We start from the raw sequence: 22,865 nt of genomic DNA, 5'->3' as shown, positions 1-22,865 counted from the left end.
CTTCCTTCTCCAAAATGTGAGGGGGTAGTTTCCTATCAACACCTGGCATGGCACAAGGCTGGCTTGGTTTTTCTTCTCTTACAGGTTACTGGCTTTTGTTTGTTCTTGCCTTTATCCTCATAATTTAATACTTTAAATTATAATTTGTGTCTAAATTACAGGATGTGTCTAATTATAGAATGCTTTTCTCAGTGATTTTTCTGGAACATGATGAGTTCTTTCAATCTCTACATGCAGATCTTTCTTTGGTTCCCCCAAATCTTCATTCTATCTTTGAAATGCTTCTGCTCTACCTGTTCTGTCCTCTTTAAGAAACATCAAACACCCCATGGTAAAGTGCCAACCTTTGTTCTACCATTGGCTGTCCACTCTCTTGTTGGTACCATTTGTAGGTGCTCTGCATTCTGAGAGCTGCTCTTTGTGTGTGTGTGACACTGATTCTATCTTCTGAAGTGTCTGCTGTGCATTTTTGCTTCTGTGTTCTTTAGTTCCTGTAAGTGTCACCATACTCACTCACCTTAGCCTGTTCTCTCTTTATGGCTTTCTGTTTCTGCTTCACAAGTAGTATATTTTCTTATATTCTTTTGAAGAGACCAAAAGTTTCCTGAAAATTTCTCCCAGTTTCTGGAAATGAGATTATATAGTCACACAGCATAATTTTATAAGTGTTTAGGACCATGCTCCTTCTTTTTGTTCTGCAGTATTTTGCCCAAAGTTCCACCAAACCTATGCCTCACCCAGACTTGTGGCTACTTCACTCATCTTTGGCTGTAGCAAGACATATCCCTGGGTGTTGGGATTAAGATTTGTTTATTTTTCAGTTTTGGTTTTTTTTTTTTTTTTTGAACTTCTGTTGTACACATATACTTTGGTGATAATTGTTCTGGAAAAAATAAAAATAGAAAAAATTCTTTTCTTAAAGTACTCTGTGAACAGCACAATAAAAAAAATCACTTTTTGTGAATCTAGGATCTATACAAAAGTTATGATATGAAGATGGCAAGTTAAAGGTTATGGATTTTTGCTTCTGAAAGGGGAAATTGCTAATATATTAAGAAAAAAATGACAACATGATCTAATCCTCTTTCCCACACAAACACCAATTTTATTCCAAATAATCACATAATTTAAAAATTTTCCTAAAACACTCTTACAAAAAGTAACCCCACTGTCATTAATTCTGGAAATTCTATTTTCTACATTAGTAGTACTTACTAAGTACTACTACTGATTGAGTTCAACTTAGTACTTACTAAGTTGAACTGAATCAGTCCAAAAATTCCACAGCTTCTATAGATTTCATTTTAAAAGTTAAAAAAAATCTACTTTCATGATAAATGACGCTACTGATAACTTTACTTGGTAGACTTTTAGTTACTTTGGTAATTTTCACAATCTTACAAATAAGCAACACACATATCATATACATAAAATAATAATAAGTCAGTCTAATGGCTTGCATTGGAGGCCAGGGAGTTGCATTTTGTCAAACCCAAATTGAACAAAGTTGAATTTAGGTTAATACAGAGAAAGGCATGCTCTGGATGTGTTGTCCTTTGTAATTCTTGAAGCATCAGATGAATAGTAAAAAGTTCAAAGAGCTTCTTGTTACTCCTGTAAGAGAATAAGTACATTAACTTAGCGCACACTCTCAGGGAGTTTATCTGAAATGACAAGGAGAGATCATTTACTTGTAAATGTGAGCAAATGGCAACTGGTTCCAACACAGAGCAGAACATAGGTTAACTAAAGGATTAATATGCCAAGACAAACAAAACAGATTTTAGGAGATAAGTTTAAAGTCGCAAAGTATTCAAGGAAGAAGAGAATATGCTTTATAATCCTGAAAACTGCACCTTAGTCACCATTAAAATGCTTGAGAATATTTTTTTCCCCTCACAGCTAGAAAGAAAAATACTTGATCATCTTATTTTAAGTAAGTAGCAGAGTACTAGGTTACTTTCTGGCTTAGCTCCAACATACCTTTTCAACTATCCTCCTTCCAATAATGAGTCAGTAATTTGATTTTCAATCAGAATGTATCTGAAATATATTTCTTATTTCCTTGTCTCCATGTATTTACGTCTTAAAAGAGATTGTCAAATAACTTACGTAACCACCCACTTAATGCAAAATGATTCACATCTCTGTGCTATTAAAGCTTTATTTTAAGACCTTCTTGTGCATTATTCCCACCCCCTTGCTGGAGCTTTGTTCTAGCTCTCCTTCTGAAATGAATGTAAGCTATAACATACATCAATAGTAAAATGATTTGGCTCAAGGGAGTACATTAAAAAAAAACAACTCTGAGACTACATTAAAAAAAAAAAAATCCCACAAATTAAGAGCTAAGACCCAATTAAGCCTAAGTAATGTTACTGCAGCTTCGTGGCACCACAGGTAAATTATAACAGGTCTTCCTGAGAATTTACCAAATACAAATCAAGACAACCATGATACAGTCAGTCAAGTGAAGGAAGACAATGAACTGATAAGCTTAAATGATGCCAGTCCAAAACTTGCTGAGTATATTACAATTTGACAATTAATAATTTACTGTGATGTGATATTGTATGCTAGGCAGCAAGGAGAACATATGGACCAACTGTCACATATCTACAAATAATTTTAAGAGGTATTGTATTTACTATTCAAGTATACTGAGGTCTGGTAAAACACCAAAGTTCACGCCATGCAAATCACACGAGGGGAAAGGGAAGGGGGAGAGGAGCTAAACCAAGACTGAAATTTTACTGATATAAACATGAGATGAGACAGGTGTTTAATTTGCCTCAAAAGAAACATGAGACTCTACCAAGATTAAGAAAATAAAGCTTAAAATCTATGTCCTTTATTTATAATAACTGGTTATATCAATGTTTGCATCAGAGGAAAAGAAGAAAAAATGCAAAAAGAATTATAATAAAATCCAATTAGTGGCATAACAAGCCCATGGTTATTTCCTAAAATAAAACCAGTTACCAGTTATCATTTTAAATCTCTCCTGCTTGCTTCATTCTCATTCCCTAAATTCAGTTCAGTACATCAATAGGATCTGCAGATAGACTAGACTTTTAATATCTTTTTTAATTTTCACCTGTGGTATTACAGAGGATCAGTGTGCAGTATTCACTCTTGGATGCTAAAAACTGCTCTTTGTTTTTGCATACTCTGTGGTATAACCTTAGATATAAGGTTCATTTAGCAGAAATGAACTACAGAAACAAGACATTCCTAGGTAACGCTCTAATTCTCATTTGCCATTCAGAATGTATCTTAGACATGCATTAATATATCATGAATCTCAAGATTCTACATTTACTGGAACCTGTGACTTAATAAACAAAGTTGAGTAAGTATAGGATTCAGAAAGGCCTAAATGATTGCAATCAGAGATCTTTCAAAAAAAAATCTTAGGAAATAAAAAAATTCTTACTTTATTTTGGAAAGTTTCTGCAGAATAATACTGAGCTTTTCTAGTATTTGAAGATCAAGTTTTGGGGTTCGAAGTAGCACAGAGCAAGTACGAAAAAATAAAGTGTTGCTACAGGCTTCCAGGAAAGGCTGCAAGGATTCTGCAAAACAAATCACCAGTGCTTCGCTGTTAGGGTGTAGCTAAGAGGAAACTGATAACAAACCAGAACTATGTGAGGTATTCATAAATACTAATTTGGATTTTCATTCTTTTCATATTTAAACTTTGAGCAAAAATACCTTCATTTGAAAAATTAAAATCTCCACTGGCTCTTGTTGAACAATGCAAACCAAAGATAAGACTATTTTCCCTAATATCCAACTTCCAATAGGTAGTATTTAGCAGAAATCCCATGTTTGGAAGAATGGGGAAAGATCATTTCTTCAAAAAATTCCTAACAGTAGGCTGAGTTTAAATAATTAGCAATAAGAAATATTTGTGGATAGCAATTTTTTTAAAAAACCTTACATTTAAGAATTTCATTTAAGTGTCAATGACAGTTTACATAATCAATGACTAGGGAATAACTTTTATTTTTGTAGAATATTTTATTTTTTAGTTTTTTAAAATTTTATTTTTTTCGGTGTTCCAAGATTCATTGTTTATGTACCACACCCAGTGCTCCATGCAATATATGCCCTCCTTAATACCCACCACCAGGCTTACCCATCCCTCCCCACCCCTCTCCCCTCTAAGAAGATGTGGTCCATATATACAATGGGATATTACTCAGCCATCAGAAAGGATGAATACCCAACTTTTGTATCAACATGGAAGGGACTGGAGGAGATTATGCTGGTGAAATAAGTCAAGCAGAGAAAGTCAATTATCATATGGTTTCACTTACTTGTGGGACATAAGGAATAACATGGAGAACATTAGGAGAAGGAAAGGAAAAGTGAATTGGGGGAAATTGGAGGGGGAGAAGAACCATGAGTGGAAATAACTCTTTAAGGACAAAAGCCAAAGGGTGAAAAGATTCATAAAAGGTTGAAAAATTTTACAAAGTATAAAATTTTATTGTCTATTTTAAAAAAGTTACAAAATTTAAAAGGCAAAAGCTCTAAAAGACAAAAGCAAAACAAAAGGGAAATGTCAAACTTGAAGCAGAGACACTGAGAGGAAATTCCCTTGTAATATATTTACTAGAAGACTGATAATGTTAAAAGAAGCTCTTATAAATTAGTAAGAAAAAGATGGATCTAATATTTTTAGTAATGAACAAAGGGCACAAGCAAGAAATCACAATGGAATACAGAAAAAATATTCAACCTCAGTAGGAATAAAATAATTAGAATTGACAGATTTATATCAAAAGGCTTATAAGCAGGTATATTCTTTGATTTGGCAATTTTGCCTCTAAAAATGTGTCTGAATCAAATGTATGCAAAGGTTTGAGAATAAGGCCACAGTAAAATTTGCAATACTTAAAATTAAAAGATCTGTTAAAGTGGTTATGAGTTGAACACAATAATGCATAAAAGTGCTTTGTAAGGTGTAAATCACTAATGGTAATTAGGAAACTTGAAAAGAAGCAAAAATCATAGAAAAATAATAAATTATGGCCTTTACAGTAGTTAAATTCCTATGTAAAAAGGCTCTGTAAAATTCAGAGGAGTGAATACAGGACTTTATTTCACACAGATAAATAAGTCAAAAACAAAAAGGACAAAGGACATAAAAATATGATAGCTATGTATTCATCATTCTTTTTGAATCCATAAGCGCAGCTTAAAAGACTGTCTTTACTGAGTAAAATAAACTATTCAATAATGAAACCAACAAAATCCACACTAGTAAAGTCAGAGCAATGTTGTGGTAGCAGAAAATGTGGTACATGCTAGCAGTGGAACGCAAGGGCAATGGTCACCTGTCCTCTGCATTTTACCAAGTAGTAAAAAGTAGGAGGAAAAATGTAATACTTGCCCCACAGCAGTCTAACCCAAGTATGGACTACACTTAGTTCACCAAAAGTCGTGTGTGTGTGTGTGTGTGTGTGTGCGTGCGTGTGTGTGCATGTGCGTGCATGCACATGTATGTATCTCAGTTACAGAATCTTCTTAGAGAATGAAAATGTAGGGTACAAATATAGCACACATAATCTACAAAGAACATTTATTAGTACTTTTTTTAAGTAAGCTCCACACCCTGCATGGAGACCAACAATCCTGAGATCAAGAATCAGAGGCTTAACCAATGGAGCCAGACATCATTAGAAATGGACTGACTGAAATTTCAAGCTGCTTCATTAAAACTGACAGTCTTCTTTTTTCAGATCCTGACACAAATGATTTATGTCAACTCTGAACAAGAAAGGTAACTATATTATATGGCTAACAGATTTTAAATCAGCGGATAAAGAATAATCATGTAAGTCACTACCAGAAAGTCCACTGTCTTAATATACCGACAATCTATAATATTGATCTACAATATGTTCTCAATTTAAAAACCTAAAAACCACATTAAAAAGTTACAATGTTTTTTTTGTACAGTTGACCTTGGACAATTTGAGTTTGAACTACATAGGCCCACGTATACACAATTTTTTCCTCAATAAATACAGTAAAGTATTGTAGATGTTTTTTTTCTTCCTTACGATGTTCACCTGATGTTCTTTAGCTTACTTTGTTGTAAGAATATAGCATATAATACATGACATAAAAATAATATATGTAACATAAAATAATACATATAACATAAAAAATATGTGTTAATCAACTGTTCATGTTATCAGAAAGGCCTCAATAGTATGCTGTTAGTAGTTAAGTTTTTAGGGAGTCAAAGATTATATGCAGATTTTCAACTGCATGGGGGATGGGTGCCCCAACCCCAGCATTAGCAATATAAAGTGGCTTGAGAGAGAGTATATCTTCCTTTATTTTATTATACTTTATATGTATATCAAGACTTGGACTGAACAAAGCACACAAATTTAAGGGTTATTACCACCCAAAGCCCCAAGTAAATACTGCAAATAAAAGTGAACTTCCTGGGGCACCTGGGTGGCTCAGTAGGTTAAAGCCTCTGCCTTCAGCTCAGGTCATGATCTCAGGGTCCTGGGATCGAGCCCCTCATCGGGCTCTCTGCTCAGCAGGGAGCCTGCTTCCCTCTCTCTCTGCCTGCCTCTCTGCCTACTTGTGATCTCTCTCTCTCTGTCAAATAAATAAATAAAATCTTTAAAAAAAAAAAAAGTGAACTTCCTTGTATGACCTGTATAATGGAAAAGAGCCAAGACCATCCAAATACTTTAATATATCAGCACATTTAAAATGTGAAGCTTATAAAGGTCTTTTAGAAGTAAAATAGATTCACTGGTTTGATTTCCAACCATACTTTTAAATCTATGAGAAAGACATAAAAAGAAAGAAAATTCTGATATTCTTATATGCATTGTGTTAGGTTTAACTCTAAGACAGAAACACTGCAGTTTTAACATTTTTTCTTTACTCCGATGTTCAAATACATCTTTTACGCTTAGAAGAACTTCAATTTGAATAAAGGTGGCTAGTACAAAAGTGGGGGGGGGGGGGTTTGAAGGCCCAATAAGCCAGATGACTTGTCTTCTAAAATTCATGTAACACAGGATAAATTACTTAGCATGATTCCTACATTCTTCACTAATTCACTGATTCCTATATTAAAATGGAAAGATAAAAATGGTTGATAAAATTTCTCTCCCCTAATACTTAGTCATAAGGATCAAAACTTTAAGACCAAAAAAAAACCCTCCAAAACCCTCACCTACAACAACCAAAAAAGGGGCAGAACTTGAAGTCACAAACCTTAAAAAATGTTCTAGGATATAAACAAAGTTATAGAGTAGGAAGAGTCAGAAATGTGGCCAGGGTCCTAGCCCTCCTTAATATCTTCCATATTATATACTGGGGTTGACAAAACCTTGGGAATTCTTACTAACAGCCCCCAAACCTGAAGAAGAACAAACCAAACAGCTGTTGTTACCTTTTCAATCTTCTGACTGGAAAACAGAGAAAGGGTCTGGCTGCCAGGGGTCTATCTGAAAATAATGTTCCTGAGTACAGACTGCAGTGTAGTGTAGAAGCCAGTCTAAAGCCGAAAGAATTTCTCTGTGGGAACAGGGTACTCATACCACCCACTTTCCTAATTAGGTGAAATGAACCAAACAAGATATTTAGTCAAATCTCAGAAGTAAGAACAGTCCTGAGAATCTAACAGCATGTTATTAATACACCCATGGGGCACTGAAAAAAACATATATATTAAGGAAAATGGCTTTTAAATTGTAGCTTGGAAGGAAGAAAAGAAAACTGGACTTGGCTATGGTAGTATGAAGAGAGTGCCCCATGCTTTCTATGAGGACACACTGAAAGTGTGGACAAGGAGGTCCAACTAAAAACAAGAGTAGAAACAGCATGGCAACGTGGCATACATATAATATAAATCAATCAATCAGTAATCAATCAATCAATAAGAAAGGATTATGGCAATGCACAAGACAATAAAATGTAAAACACACAACTCAAAAAACAGAACAGATTTCCATAAGACTTTTGAATTATATATTAACCTAATAAAAACATGGCTAGCCAATAAAATAAGAAAAGATGATCAACAAAAAGATTTTAAAAAGACAGAATTTAAAAACCACCATTAAAAAAATGTATATTTAGGGGTGCCTAGCTCAGTTGATTAAGTATCTAACTCGATCTCAGGGTTGTGAGTTCAAGCCCCACATTGGCTCCATGCTGGGTATGGAGCCTACTTAAGCAAACAAACAAAAAACCCTGATAAATCATAAAACTGAAATAATATAGCTGAAAATTTGATTACTATCATAAAAATTTGAGATAATCCTAAATCATACCAATGAAAATGCTGTAAAGAAATAATCAGAAAGAAACCAAGATATGGAAGACTATCAAAAAAAGATCCAAAAAATAATAATTTGTATTCTTGATATCAAGTTAATAAAATAATATATATTGCAGTTTACGCTTGAACAACATAGGGTTTATGGGTGCCGACCCCTCCCAACCCTACACAGTCAAAAATCTGTGTATAGAGGGAGAGGCAGGATGGCGGAGAGGTAGGAGACCCTGTTTCAACCAGTCCCCCTAAAGTGAGCTAAATATCTACCAGAACACTCTGAATACTCATGAAATCAGCCTGAGATGTAGGATTATACACTTCTGGATCTCTAAGGGGGCAGAAGGCGCCAGTGGAGAGATAAAACACAGTGGGAATGTTTGGACTGATAACAGAAGATGAACAGAAGGGGAAGGGAGCCACCAGAAGCAACCCACTGGAAAGTAATACCCCAATACGAGAGTGCCCTGTGATTGGGGACCAGCATTAACTTGGAGTCTGGTTAAAAGCACTCAAAAACAGCAAAAAATCTTAAGGGGCAACTGGTGGAATTGGGCGGTCATGGGCACGGATCTAAGCCCACAGATCTGGGACGGCCACTGCTGGCGACCACCCATGCCAGAAAGAGTGCAGCGTCGCCTCCAGTTCCTGGTCCCTGAGCCCCCACTGTTGCACGGCTTGCACCACCGCTTGGCTGGGCACACTCCTGCCCTCACGTGAGGGAGTCTGGTGTGGGCACCAGCCTGCATTTTCTAGAGCTATAGCCTTTTGCGCTTTGCATGCACTGCATGACTGGAGTTTGAACCACACTTCACGCCCATGCCTGAGAGAGCTCCATGCAGGTGCTAGCTGGAGGTCTCTAGGCCCAGCCATGGGTCTGGATGCTCCCAGCATGTGCCTGAAGGAACTCAGTGCGATCTCTGGTTGGGGTCCCTTGGTGACCTGCGCAACTGCGAGGTCTGGACCCCAGACAGCAGTCCATGCAAAGGCAACCACCGGAAGCAGGCTCCCTGGACCAATATTGCTTGTGGTTTTAGTGGCATGGGGCTGCAGAGACAAGTGGGCGCTTTGGGCGACCCCTGAGACTAGGGCTGGAGATGTGCACGGTTCAGCGGAGTTTGCAGAGGGAGAGTCTGTGTGTTCTGGACCACCCAGAGTGGACTGAGGCTTCTTTCTGAGGTGGAGGTCTGGGCACAGTTTGCTTTCCACTAAACCCCCAAAAAGCCGCCAAAGAACAAAACCTCCAGAGAACAAAAGCCTGAAAAACCAGTTTCCACAGAGCCCAGCCCCTTGACAGGGGGCAGGAGGACTCAACCCAAGCAAGTTTGACTAAAAAACAATGCAGCAAGCCCCTCCCCAAGAAAGCCAGCCAAGAGAGGGAGAGGACAACCACCACAGGGTCCCCATAAAAGTGTAAAACCCCAACATCTGGGGAAAACAATATATTAAGCTCCCAGTATTGCCCTAAAACCTGTATATTTCATAGATACAACTTTTATTTTTAATTCATTCTCACTACTCTTGTTCTTTTAAAATTTTTAACTTACCATTACAACTAGAGGTTTAACATATTCCATAATAACCTTATAACTTGAACTTTTTTCATACATATACCTGTGTTTTCTTTTTCTTTTCTACTTTTTTAAACATACCTATAGATATAAGCTTCAAGGTAATCCTCTTTTCCTAATCAATACTACCCCTATATATAAACCAGTTTTAATCTCCCTTTATCTCTGGAAAGTTGAGTCCCTTAACAAAGATATCAAGAATCAAAATAACCACATCGAGGATTTATAAACACCCATCTTTTTCTTCTGTCAATGTTTCTGTGTATTTGTTTTTGTTCTGGTATTATATAAATCTTATCCTTAGGGTTCATTTTGACTGGGTTATTTTATTTTCTTGTCATTTACTTTTGTTGGTCTTTTTGTTTGTATACCTTATAAATCTTACTTTTGGGGCTCATTATAGCTGAGTCTTCTCTTTTCAGTCTTTTTTCTTTTTTCTTTCTTTTCTCTAACTTATGATTGTTCCAAAGCCTTCCAGGGTGCACCTTGCCTGGATTGTGGTTGATATATTCAGCTATACATCCCCTCAACCACCTCTCACCAAAATGACTAGGAGGAAGAACACCTAACAGAGGAAAAATTCAGAGACTGTGCCCTCTCCATCAGAACTACTGGATATGGACATAAACAGTATGTCAGAAAGGGAATTCGGGGTAATGATTATCCAGGCAATGGCTAGGTTGGAAAAAACCATTAGTGACAACACAGAATCTCTAAGGGTGGAAGTGAGAGCCAATCTGGCAGAAGTTAAAAATGCTATCAATGAGAGCCAATCTAATCTAAATACCCCAACAGTTCCAGTAACCTAAGCAGAAGACAGAATTAGTGATCTAGAGGACAAACGGATAGAGAAAAAGGATCAGGAGGAGGCATAGAAGAAATAGCCTAGAAGCCATGAAAACAGAATTAGGGAAATAAAAGATGCCATGAAATGTTCCAACGTTCCAACGACGGAATAACTGGGATCCCTGGGAGGGTGGAGAAAGAGAGAAGACTAGAAGATAAGAGTTGAACAAATTCTAGATGAAAATTTCCCCAATCTGGGGAATGGAACAAGTGTTCAAGTCCTAGAAGCAGAAACGACACCTCCCAAGATCAACAACTCTAGAAAGACCTCCAGACACTTAATTGTGAAATTCATGAATCATAATTTTAGATGAGGTCCTAAGGGCAGCTAGGGGGAAGAGTGTGCTTACGTACAGAGGAAGGTCCATCTGAATAATGTCAGACCTGTCCACAGAAACCTGGCAAGCCAGAAAGGGCTGGCAAGACATCTTCAGGGCACTAAATGAGAAGAACATGCAGCCAAGGATACTTTATACAGCAAGGCTGACGCTCAAAATGAATGGAGAGATAAAGAGCTTCCAAGACTGGCAAGGTTTAAAAGAGTATGTGACCACCAAGCCGGCACTACAAGAAATATTAAGGGGGTTCTAGAAAAGAAGAAAGAACCCAAGAGTGACATAGAACAGAAATTTACAGAGACAATATATAGAAACAAGGACTTCACAAGCAACATGATGTCAATAAAAACTTACTTTCAATAATCACTCTTAACGTGAAAGGCCTAAATGCTCTCATAAAATGGCACAGGGTTGTGGACTGGATAAAATAATAGGACCTGTCCATATGATGTCTACAAGAGACACATTTGGAATATAAAGATGCATCCAGACTGAAAGTGAAGGGATGGAGAACTATCTTTCATGCCAATGGGCCTCAAAAGAAAGCTGAGGTAGCGATTCTCACACCAGATAAATTAGATTTTAAACCAAAGGCTGCAGTCAGAGATAAAGAAGGACACAACATCATTCTTAAAGGACCTATCCACCAAGAAGATCTAACAATTGTAAGTATTTATGCCCCCAATACAGGAGCAGCCAACTACATAAGCCAACTGTTAAGATAAAGAGTCATACTGATATGAATACATTAATAGCAGGGGATCTTAACACACCACTCTAAGTAACAGACAGATCATCCAAGCAGAATATCAATAGAGAAATAAAAGCATTGAATGACACATTGGACCAGATGGACCTCATAGATATATACAGAACATTCCACCCTAAACCAACAGAATACTCATTCTTCTTGAGTGTACATGGAACTTTCTCCAGAACAGACCACATACTGGGTCACAAATCAGGGCTCAACTGATACCAAAAGATTGATATTATTCCCTGCATATTCTTGGACCACAATGTTTTGAAACTGGACCTCAACCACAAGAAAAAGTTTGGAAGGAATTCGAATACTTGGAAGCTAAAGGCCACCCTGCTTAAGAACATTTGGATCAACCAGGAAATCAAATAAGAACTTAAACAATTCATGGAAACCAATGGGAATGAAGACACATTGGTCCAAAACCTATGGGATACAGCAAAGGCGGCCCTGTGGGGGAAATACATAGCTATCCAAGCCTCCCTCAAGAAACCTGAAAAATCCAGAATACACTAGCTCTCTTTATACCTTGAAGAACCAGAAAGTCAACAACAAAATAAGCCAACCCCACACACAAGAAGGGAAATAATCAAGATTAGAGCAGAGATCAATGAGATAGAAACTAGAGATACAGCAGAACACATCAACAAAACTAGAAGCTGGTTTTTTGAAAGAATCAATAAAATCAATAAACCACTGGCCAAACTAATCCAAAAGAAAAGAGAGATGACCCAAATTAATAAAATTATGAATGAAAAGAAAGAGATCATGACTAACACCAAGGAAACAGAAACAATCATAAGAAATTATTATCAACAGTTATATGCCAATAAGTTAAGCAACCTAGACGAAATGGATGCATTCCTGGAACCTATAAACTTCCAAAACTGAACCAGGAAGAAACTGGCAACCTAAAGAGACCAATATCTAGTAATGAGATTGAAGCAGTGATCAAAAACCTCCCAAAAAAACAAGAGCCCAGGCCCTGGAGAATTCTACCAAACACTCAAAGAAGAAATAATACCTATTCTCCTGAAGCTGTTTCAAAAAACAGAAACAGAAAGAAAACTTCCAGACTCTTTCTATGAAACCAGCATTACCCTGATCCCCAAACCTGGCAAGACCCCATCAAAAAGGAGAATTTCAGACCAACATTCCTGATGAAAATGGATGCTAAAATTCTCAACAAGATCCTAGCTAGTAGGATCCAACAGTACATTAAAAAGATTATCCACCATGACCAGATGGGATTTATCCATGGGATGCAGGGGTGGTTCAACATTTGCAAATCAATGTGATAGAACAAAACAATAAAAGAAGAGAGAAGGGGCGCCTGGGTGGCTCAGTGGGTTAAAAGCCTCTGCCTTCGGCTCAGGTCATGATCTCAGGGTCCTGGGATCGAGCCCCACATCGGGCTCTCTGCTTAACAGGGAGCCTGCTTCCTCCTCTCTCTGCCTGCCTCTCTGCCTACTTGTGATCTCTCTCTGTCAAATAAATAAATAAAATCTTAAAAAAAAAAAAAGAGAAGAGAGAAGAACCACATGGTTCTCTCAAATGATGCAGAAAAAGCATTTGACAAGATATATTATCTGTTCCTGATTAAAACGCTTCAAAGTATAGGAATAATGGGAACATTCCTCAACTTCATAAAATCTATCTATGAAAACCCCACAGCGAATAACAACCTCAATGGGGAAAAGCTGACAGCCTTCCCTTTGAGATCAGAAACACAAGGATGCCCACTCTCACCACTCTTGTTCAACATAGTATTAGAAGTCCTTGCAACAGCAATCAGACAACAAAGAGAAATAAAAGGTATTCAAATTGGCAATGAAGAAGTCAAACTTTCTCTCTTCGCAGATGACATGATACTTCATATGGGAAAGTTTTATTTGGGTTTATATGGGAAAGTTTATTTGGGTTTTTGGGAAAATCCAAAAGACTACACCTCCAAACTACTAAAACTCATTCAATTCAGTTACTAGCATTCATTACAGCAATTCAGTAATGTGGCAGGATACAAAATCAATGTACAGAAATCAGTTGCCTTCTTATACACTAACAATGAAAACACAGAAAGGGAAATTAGAGAATTGATTCCATTTACTATAGCAACAAGAACCATCAGATACCTGGAAATAAACCTAATCAAAGAGGTAAAGGATCTGTACTCGAGGAACTACAGAACACTCATGAAAGAAATTGAAGAAGACACAAAAAGAAGGGCATTTTATACTCATGGATCAGAAGAATAAACAGTGTTGAAATGTCTATACTGCCTAGAGCTATCTATACTTTCAATGCCATCCCAATCAAAATTCCACTGGCATTTTTCAAAGAGCTGGAACAAACAATCCTAAAATTTGTATGGAACCAGAAGAGACCCCGAATTGTTAAGAAATGTTGAAAAAGAAAAACAAAACTGGGGGCATCAGGTTGCCTGATTTCAAGCTTTACTACAAAGCAGGGATCACCAAGACAGCATGGTACTGGCACAAAAACAGACACATAGATCAGTGGAACAGAGTAGAGAGCCCAGATATGGACCCTCAACACTATGGTCAAATAACCTTCGACAAAGCAGGAAAAAATATACAGTGGAAAAAAGACAGTCTCTTCAATAAATGGTGCTGGGAAAATTGGACAGCTATGTGTAGAATAATGAAACTCAACCATTCTCTTACACCATACACAAAGATAAACTCGAAATGGAAAAAAGACCTCAATGTGAGACAGGAATCTATCAAAATCCTAGAGGAGTAATCTCTACTGCCTAGAGGCAGTAATCTCTTCAACATCGGCCACAGCAACATCTTTCAAGACATGTCTCCATTACATTCTAATACATACTCCAATACATTCTAGCTCCATCCACGTTGTTAAAATGGCAAGACTTCATTCTTGTTGATGGCTGAGTAATATTCCATTGTGTGTGTGCATCTATATATGCACATATAGCCTATATGGATATATGGGCTATTACTGATAATGCTGCTATGAAGATTGGGGTGCATATACCCCTCGAATCTGTATTTTTGCATCCTTTCGGTAAATACCTAGTAGTGCAATTGCTAGGTTATAAGGTAGTCTCTTTTTAACTTGTCGAGGAACCTCCACACTGTTTTCCAGAGTGGCTGCACCAGATTGTATTCCCACCAATAGTGTAAGAGGGTACCCCTTTCTCCATATCCTCACCAACACCCATTGTTTCCTGTGTTGTTGATTTTAGCCATTCTGACAGGTATGAGGTAGCTCCTTGTGGTTTTGATTTGTATTTCCCTGATGATCAGTTACGTTGAGCATCTTTTCATGTGTCTGTTAGCCATGTATGTCTTCTTTGGGAAAATGTTCATGTCCTCTGCCCATTTCTTAACTGGATTATTTGTGTTTGGGGTATTGAATTTGAGAAGTTCTTTATAGGTCTTGGGTACTAGTCCTTTACCTGATAATATCATTTGCAGATATTTTCTCCCATTCTTAGGCTGCCTTTTAGTTTTGTTGATTGTTTCCTTCACTGTGCAAAAGCTTTTTATCTTCATAAAGTCCCAGAATATTTTATGCTAAGTGAAATAAGTCAGTCAGAGAAAGACAAATACCATATGATCTCACTCATATGTGGAATTTAAGAGATAAAACAGATGAATATATGGGAAGGGGGAGAAAAGAGGGTGGGAAACAAACCATAAGAGACTCTTAATGAAAAATAACAAACTGAGGGTCGATGGAGGGGAGGCAGGTGGAGAATAGGTCAAACAGTGATGCTATTAAGGAGGGCACTTGTTGTGATGAGTACTGGGTGTTTTGTTTAAGTCACAAATCACTAAAATCTACTCCTGAAACCAATATTACACTACATATTAACTAACTAGAGTTTAAGTAAAAATTTGAAAAGAAAGAAAGAAAACCATAGGAAGACAAAATACATCCACAGTACTATAATATATTTACAGAAAGAAAAAACAATCCATGTAGAATCCATGTAGGCACAGTTCAAACCTGTGTTGTTCAAGGGGTCAATTGATGTATGAAATGGTAAATGAACAAAGAAGTGGATCTGCAGAGTGAAAAAGCACAATAGTGACCCAGGAAAATTTGCCTCAGAACATTCAATAGCAAGATATACCCTAAACTTCAAAGATAAAATAGTAATTAGCCCCCTAAGCAAAAGAATAAATTATCACTAACAGGGAAAAAAAAATCAGACTATCTTTATAACAGTAAAAGCACAGTTTGCAAATTTTTGAACAAAAGAAAGCAAGCTTTATACCTCTATACTCAGCACTTCCTTAACTGGGGAGGAGGGGTTTGGGACTCACACGGGAGAGGGAACAATTAAGAGATTATTCAAAAATAAGAACACAGAAATGTAGAAGTTATGGCAAAAGAGCTATTCCTGAGCACTGAATATAAACTGATGTAAGACTAACATAAAGCAAAGTAGTAAGAAAATCAACATGAAGCACATTGCAAATTATGGTCACAGAACAGAATGAAAAATATAAACTGTGATAATGTAAAAAAAAAACCAACAACAACTAAAAAGTCAGGAAGACAAGGAAGGGGAGATGGAAAGTTCACTAGTGCTGCTGTCTTCATCTTTCCTAGCTAGGAGTCAATAAATGTCTAAAACTGAAAACAGTATTTAAAAGATAGGATACACTAAAATGACTAATATAGTAGGGCCGCCTGGGTGGTTCAGCTGGTTGCGTGTCTGACTTGTGGTTTTGACTCAGGTCATGATCTCTTGGGTCAGGGATCAAGCCCAGAATCAGGCTCCATGCTCAGCATGGAGTTTGCTTTGGATTTCCTGCCTCTCTCTCTCCCTCTGGCCCTCCCCCTGCGTGCTTACTCTCTCTCTCTAAATTAACTAATTAACTAGTTAATTAATTTTTAAAAATGACTACTAAGGTAAATTTTGTTATATTATTTTACAATTGAAAAAAGAAAAAGAGAGACTCAATGCTTTTTACTTTTTCTTAACAGAAAGAATTTGTGATATAAAATATTTATAACTCAAACCCATTTCATTTTTCCTGTTAAATAGATTTCAGTAAGCTAACTGAAATTTTAATAAAAACTTGAAAAAAAAAGATTTCATTAAGGACATGTATAACAATATCATTTCTGTAAAAGCATTTTCATCTGTTTATCCATTCATCAATATTTTCATATGTACACAACTACAGAAAGGTATCTGAAATAACATTTAATGATGGTCGTTTCTTTTTTTTTTTTTTTAATTTATTTGACAGAGATCACAAGTAGGCAGAGAGGCAGGCAGAGAGAGGGGGCGAAGCAGGCTCCCTGCTGAGCAGAGAGCCCAATGCGGGGCTTGATCCCAGGACCCTGGGATCATGACCTGACCCGAAGGTAGAGGCTTAACCTACTGAGCCACCCAGGCACCCCAATAATGGTCATTTCTAAACGATAGTTTGCATGGTGATGTTTAAAAAAAAACACACTTTTAGATTTATCCTTAGCCTCATATTTTTTTAAGTTCTAAAAGCTTTTTTATTTAATTTCTAAGTTGTGGTTAAATATGTAAAAAACTTACATTTTAATCATTATTAAGTTACAGTTAGTATTAAGTACATTCACATTGTTGTGCAACCATCCATCTCTGGAAATTTTCCATCTTCTCTAAAAGGAACTGTACCCAATAAACACTAACACCCACTTTCATCTGTCCCCCAGCTCCTGGCAACCAACACTCTACTTTCTCCCTTTATAGAAAGGGAGAAGCAGATGCCATAAAATATACAAGATATTTTAGTATCTTGTGTAAGCGGAATCATATAAAACTTGTCTTTTTGTGTCTGGCTAATTTCACTTAGCATAATGTCCTCCAGGTTCATCCAAGTTGTAGCAGGTGTCAAAATTTCCTTCCTTTTTAAGGCTGAATGATATTCAATCTTATGTACATACCACATTTTTCCATGCTTCTTTCAAGATTCTTTCTTTGACTTCTGACAGTTTTATTATCATGTGTCTTCACTGTGAGCTTTTGGGGTTTTTCTGAAGTTCACTGAAGCTTTGGAATTCAGTGAGCTTCTTAAGATTTGTAAAACTATGTCTTTCCTCACATTTGGTAAGTTTTCAGCCATTATTTTTTTCAAATAGATTATTGAAGGGGCAGATTATTCTGCCCCCTTCTCTCTCTTCTTCTGGGACTACCATGATATGTATATTGACCAGCCTCATGATGTCCTGTAAGTCCCTTAGGCTCTGCTCTGTTCTCTTGTCTTCATTTTTCCTTCTTTTTGCTCCTCAGTCTCTGTAATTTAAAATGCCCTGTCTTTAAGTTCACTGATTCTTTCTTGTGCTTGTTTAAATCTGCTGTTGAAACTCTCTAGTGTTTTTTGGTTCAGTCACTGTATTTTTCAGCTCAAGAATTTCTATTTGGTTCCTTTTTATTAAATTCCAGCACTTTGTTGAAATTCTCACTTTTTCATACACAGTTTTCCTGACTTCTTTTGGTTGTGTTTTCTTTTAGCCCTTGAATATATTTAAGACAGTTGCTTTAAAGTCTTTCCCGAGTGAGTTTCTTTGCATGCTTCTTTGGGGATATTTTCTCAAGATTTAGTTTAGTTTTGTTTTTTTTTAATAGGCCATGTTCCCTGTTTCTTTGTATGCCTTGTAATTTTTTTTTGCTGAAAACTTATCATTTGAAAAATGGCCACCTTTCCTAGTCTTTGCAAACTAGTATGGAAGATCTTCTTCATTAATTAGCAGTCCCCTGGGCCCTTGGGAATAATGCAAAGTATAGGCCTAGGGTCTTCTCAGGTCTTTTTTAGGTGTAAGTCCTATCAGGGTCTATAAGTGTGCTTTTTCTTTTTTTAAAAGATTTTATTTGTTTGAGAACAAGAGATAGAGAGTGAGCGAGCATGAGTGGTGGGAGGAACAGAGGGAAAGGGAGAAGCAGATGCCATGCTCAGCACAGAGCCCAATGTGGGGCTCAATCCCAGGATCATGAGATCATGACCTGAGATGAAATCAAGAGTCTGATGCTTAACTGACTGAGCCACCCAGGCACCCTGAGTGTGATTTTTCTTTTTCCAATTTCCCCTGGCTGCTTTTAAATGTTTTAATTTCCCAGAGTCTCACCCCAGCTTATTCTCCACACCTCAGATGTTGTACTATACTAGTCTGTCCATAATTTCTTATCCCAGGCATCTGCATGTCTACAGTACCCTGCAGCTTTCAAGTGCCCTGGTGCCTACCACTGCCCTTCTCAGCCTTCAGTCTGAGATCTAAACTATTTATAAATGTCCTAGTCCATGCTCTGAGTCAGGCAAAGAGAGAACCCAATCCTTTGGACCACCCAGAAAGGCCAGAATATTTCAAACTAGTTCACTCTGTCTTTTCTGTATGAGGGAAAGAGAAATGAATTGAGCTACTTCCTCCCATCTGCCCTGTACTACACCAGCAGTGGGGTGGTGTAAAGGCAATAAAAAGGTAACAAAAGGGGTGCCTGAGTCGCTCAGTGGGTTAAGCCTCTGCCTTCGGCTCAGGTCATGATCTCAGGGTCCTGGGATCGAGCCCCACAACTGGCTCTCTGCTCAGTGGGGAGCATCCCCCCCACACCCACCTGCCTCTCTGCCTACTTGTGATCTCTGTCAAATAAATCAATAAAAAAAAATCTTAAAAAAAAAAGTGGACAAAATTTCCTAATGTTTTGAATATGGCTTTTTTTGAATATACATTAGGTTGACTGCTACAGATCTTTGACTGTTTTATAGTTTTCAGAGCTCCTATAAAGTTAATTTAGTCAGTCTGTAGTTGTTAATTTGATATATCTGTGAAGGAATGAAGGCCTGGAGCATCCTAGTCTACCACCTTGCTGATGTCTGTCTCCACTTGAATTTTAAAATAATAAAACTCTACCTTCCAAATAAAGACTTTAAAGAAAACGGAATTTTTAGTGGCTTAATCAGATTATTATTTCTCTCTTAAGAGGTAGGCACGCCCTAGAACTGGTTCACGTGCCAGACAATGCCATCAGAAACCCAAATTCTTCATTTCAGACTCTGTTTCTTCACGTTATAATTCATGGTCAAAAGGCTCTAGAGGACAAGGCAAAAAGAAGGGTGTAGTGTAGGGACAGTGCCAATCATCAGTTCCCTCTTATCAGAAAGCCAAAATATAGTTTCCCAGAAACTCTCAGTGGACTTCCAATATCCCCCTCACTGGCCACACGTATGTCACGCATGTGGCCATTCCTGCCAATGAGAGGGCTGAGTAGGTGAAAGAGAAAGGGACGGGAATGGTGATGGGGCAGCCAGCCCATAAGGTTTGCCACAAGGGGCTAAATTATCTCCTGAAAACAATTTTTTTCAATGCTTTCTTGAGTCACAATATTTTATGTAATTTTGTAGTTCATAGCTTGGTGGAAGGTATTTAAATCTTCGATTTTAAAGGATTACCTGAAGACACAATCAATCTCAGTTATAGGTTATTTTCAGTAGTAAGGGGAAAGTGACATAAGAACTGCCTGTATCAACGTTATACTAATATTTGACAAAATACTATATTGGCAAGCAACTTAAGAAAATAAACACATTCTTATTAATTAAAAGTCAATCACTTAAATCTCACAAGAGAATTATCTATCTAAGATCTGCCAATATTTCGAAAGCAGCTGTTTGTTTCTAAAAAGTATATGCTATCAGCAATTCAGTACAATCTTTGGTAATGATTATCCTGCCTATGTTAAACATCAACCTGTTGGTAACTGACTAGAGTACTTTATGTAGTTTTTATGCTAAGAATCTAAGTCCCTATTTTCCAAATAGCAGCTATTTTAATCTTTTCATAATTCTAAAGCAAAGTGATAATCAGAATAAAATTCTTTTATTTTATTTTTTATTTTTATTTTTATTTTTTTTAAAGATTTTATTTATTTATTTGACAGGCAGAGATCACAAGTAAGCAGATAGGCAGGCAGAGAGAGAGGAGGAAGCAGGCTCCCTGCAGAGCACAGAGCCCAATGTGGGGCTCGATCCCAGGACCCTGGGATCATGACCTGAGCCGAAGGCAGAGGCTTTAACCCACTGAGCCACCCATGTACCCCAGAATAAAATTATTTTAAAAGCAAACTCTCAGCTCTCAGTTATACATATTAACATGTTATTACATGGGACAAAATATATAACTTTTGCATAGTAAGGCTTTTTAATTTCTAGTTCTGATGGTTCAAAAGTTATAACATGGCTGGGTCACCTGGGTGGCTCAGTTGGTTAAGCATCCAGCTCTTGATTTCGTCTCAGGTCATGATCTTAGGATCCTGAGATTAAGCCCTACATCAGACTCCATGCTCAGTGTGGAGTCTGCTTGGGATTCTTTCCCCCTTCCTCTCCCTCCCACTTTACTCCTCCTCCTACTCGCATACTCTTTCTCGCTCTCTAAAATAAATAAATAAATCTTCAAAAGTTATAATATGGCAACAGTCAATGTCAACCAAAAAACATCAGCTGCCCAGCCTTCCACTGAATAAAGGTCAATAAATTCCTAAAAAGGAAACAAAAACAACAGTAAGAAGGATATCCACAGGTAATTTTTTGAAAACACCCAACTCTACATAAATTCCCCTCCTTAGTTTTTTCCAAGTCTACCTTCATTCCTTTATGACAAGGTGGGCTATAAAACACACTTAAGATTTCCCATTTCTTGAAAGATGATGGAATTTATCAGGGGCCTGAGGTGAGAGAAGTGTCAGTCCAGGGACAAAGGCTCTTTTTGGAGTAAGACAAACCCAAACAGAGTTCCTAGTCTGCTCAAATCCCTGTTCTTTCCTCTACTTGCTCATTCCTGAAAGAATTCTAATGCTTCCCCCTACTATCCCCACTTCCCTTTCTTTTTTAATCCCTGGTACACAGTGAGTGCTGACACTACTTTCTGCTCTGGAATCTCTCAATTCTAGGGTCCTAAGTCCAAGGGAAGCTTCTCTTTTTCTGAAAGACTAATTTATTCCTAATCACCACCTTGGCCATAGCCATGTGACATTAAACAACTCACTTAATTTCTCAGAGCGTCAAGTAGCCATTTATCTACAGACATACCATGTTTTATTCACTTCATTTATTTCACTGGTATTGTGGGTTTTTGTTTTTGCTTTACTAATTGAAGGTTTGTGGCAACCCCCTTTAAGCAAGTCTATCAGTGCCATCTTTCCAAAAGCGTTTGTTCACTTCATATGTCTGTGTCACATTTTGGTAATTCTTTCAATATTTTATTATGATTTTTGACTATTACTATATTTGTTAAATGATCTGTGATCAGTGATCTTTGATATTACTATTTTAATTGTTTTGGGGTGCCACAAACCACACCAATGTATAAGATGGTGAACTTAACTGATAAATGCTCTGTGTGTTCTGACTGCTCCACCAAACAGCCATTCCCCAACTCTGTGTCTGTTTCCTCAGGCCTCCCTACTCTCTCACACAACACTACTGAAATTAGGCCAATTAATAACCCTACAGTGGCCTCTACATGCCCAAGTAAAAGGAAAAGCATACTGTAAAGGCATGTCCAAAGCCAAGATATGTCAAAAGCTAAACATCTTGCACTAAACAGTTAGCCAAGCTGTGAATACAAAAGAAAAGTTCTTGAAGGAAATTAAAAATGCTACTCCAGTGAGTACATGAATGCTAAGATAGCAAAACAGCCTGGATAGATCAACAAACCAGCCACAACATTCCCTTAAGTCAAAGTCTAAATCACAGCAAGGACCTCCTTTCAATTGTATGAAGGCTAAGAGAGGTGAGAAAGCTGTAGAAGAAAAGTCTGAAGCTAGCAGAGGATGGTTTATGACATTTAAGGAAAGAAACCATCTCCATAACATAGAAATGCAAGGTGAAGCAGCAAATGCTGAGGTAGAAGCTGTAACAACTTATCCAGAAGATCTAAGTAAGATAATGAAGGTGGTTACACTAAATAAAAGATTTTCAATGTAGATGAAACAACTTCTGTTGGAAGAAGATGCTATCTAGGCCATCATAGCTAGAGAGAGGTCAATGCACAGCTTC

The 22,865-nt window shown here is 37.3% G+C and overlaps 1 protein-coding gene across 8 annotated transcripts in view; it reads right to left on the bottom strand.

The window, feature by feature from the left end:
* Positions 1–1,079: 1,079 nt before the first annotated feature.
* CCDC138 (coiled-coil domain containing 138) overlaps positions 1,080–22,865 on the bottom strand; it is a 114,979-nt gene continuing 93,193 nt past the window's right edge. For 7 of the 8 annotated variants that reach the window (XM_032842398.1, XM_032842401.1, XM_032842400.1 and 4 more), the window contains 2 exons: positions 3,437–3,575; positions 1,080–1,614 (listed from right to left, as the gene is read on the bottom strand). In XM_032842398.1, coding sequence (XP_032698289.1) covers positions 1,449–1,614; positions 3,437–3,575 — 305 coding nt within the window. In that variant the 3' untranslated portion in view covers positions 1,080–1,448. The remainder of the gene's footprint in view (positions 1,615–3,436; positions 3,576–22,865) is intronic. The other variant, XM_032842404.1, reaches the window with a different exon arrangement.

The sequence above is a fragment of the Lontra canadensis genome, unplaced genomic scaffold, assembly GCF_010015895.1.
Source record: "Lontra canadensis isolate GAN:19392208 unplaced genomic scaffold, GSC_riverotter_1.0 scaffold130, whole genome shotgun sequence".
Lineage (NCBI taxonomy): Eukaryota > Metazoa > Chordata > Mammalia > Carnivora > Mustelidae > Lontra > Lontra canadensis.
The sequence above is the reverse complement of the archived record's forward strand: the minus strand, read 5'-3'. Positions and strand labels throughout refer to the sequence as shown.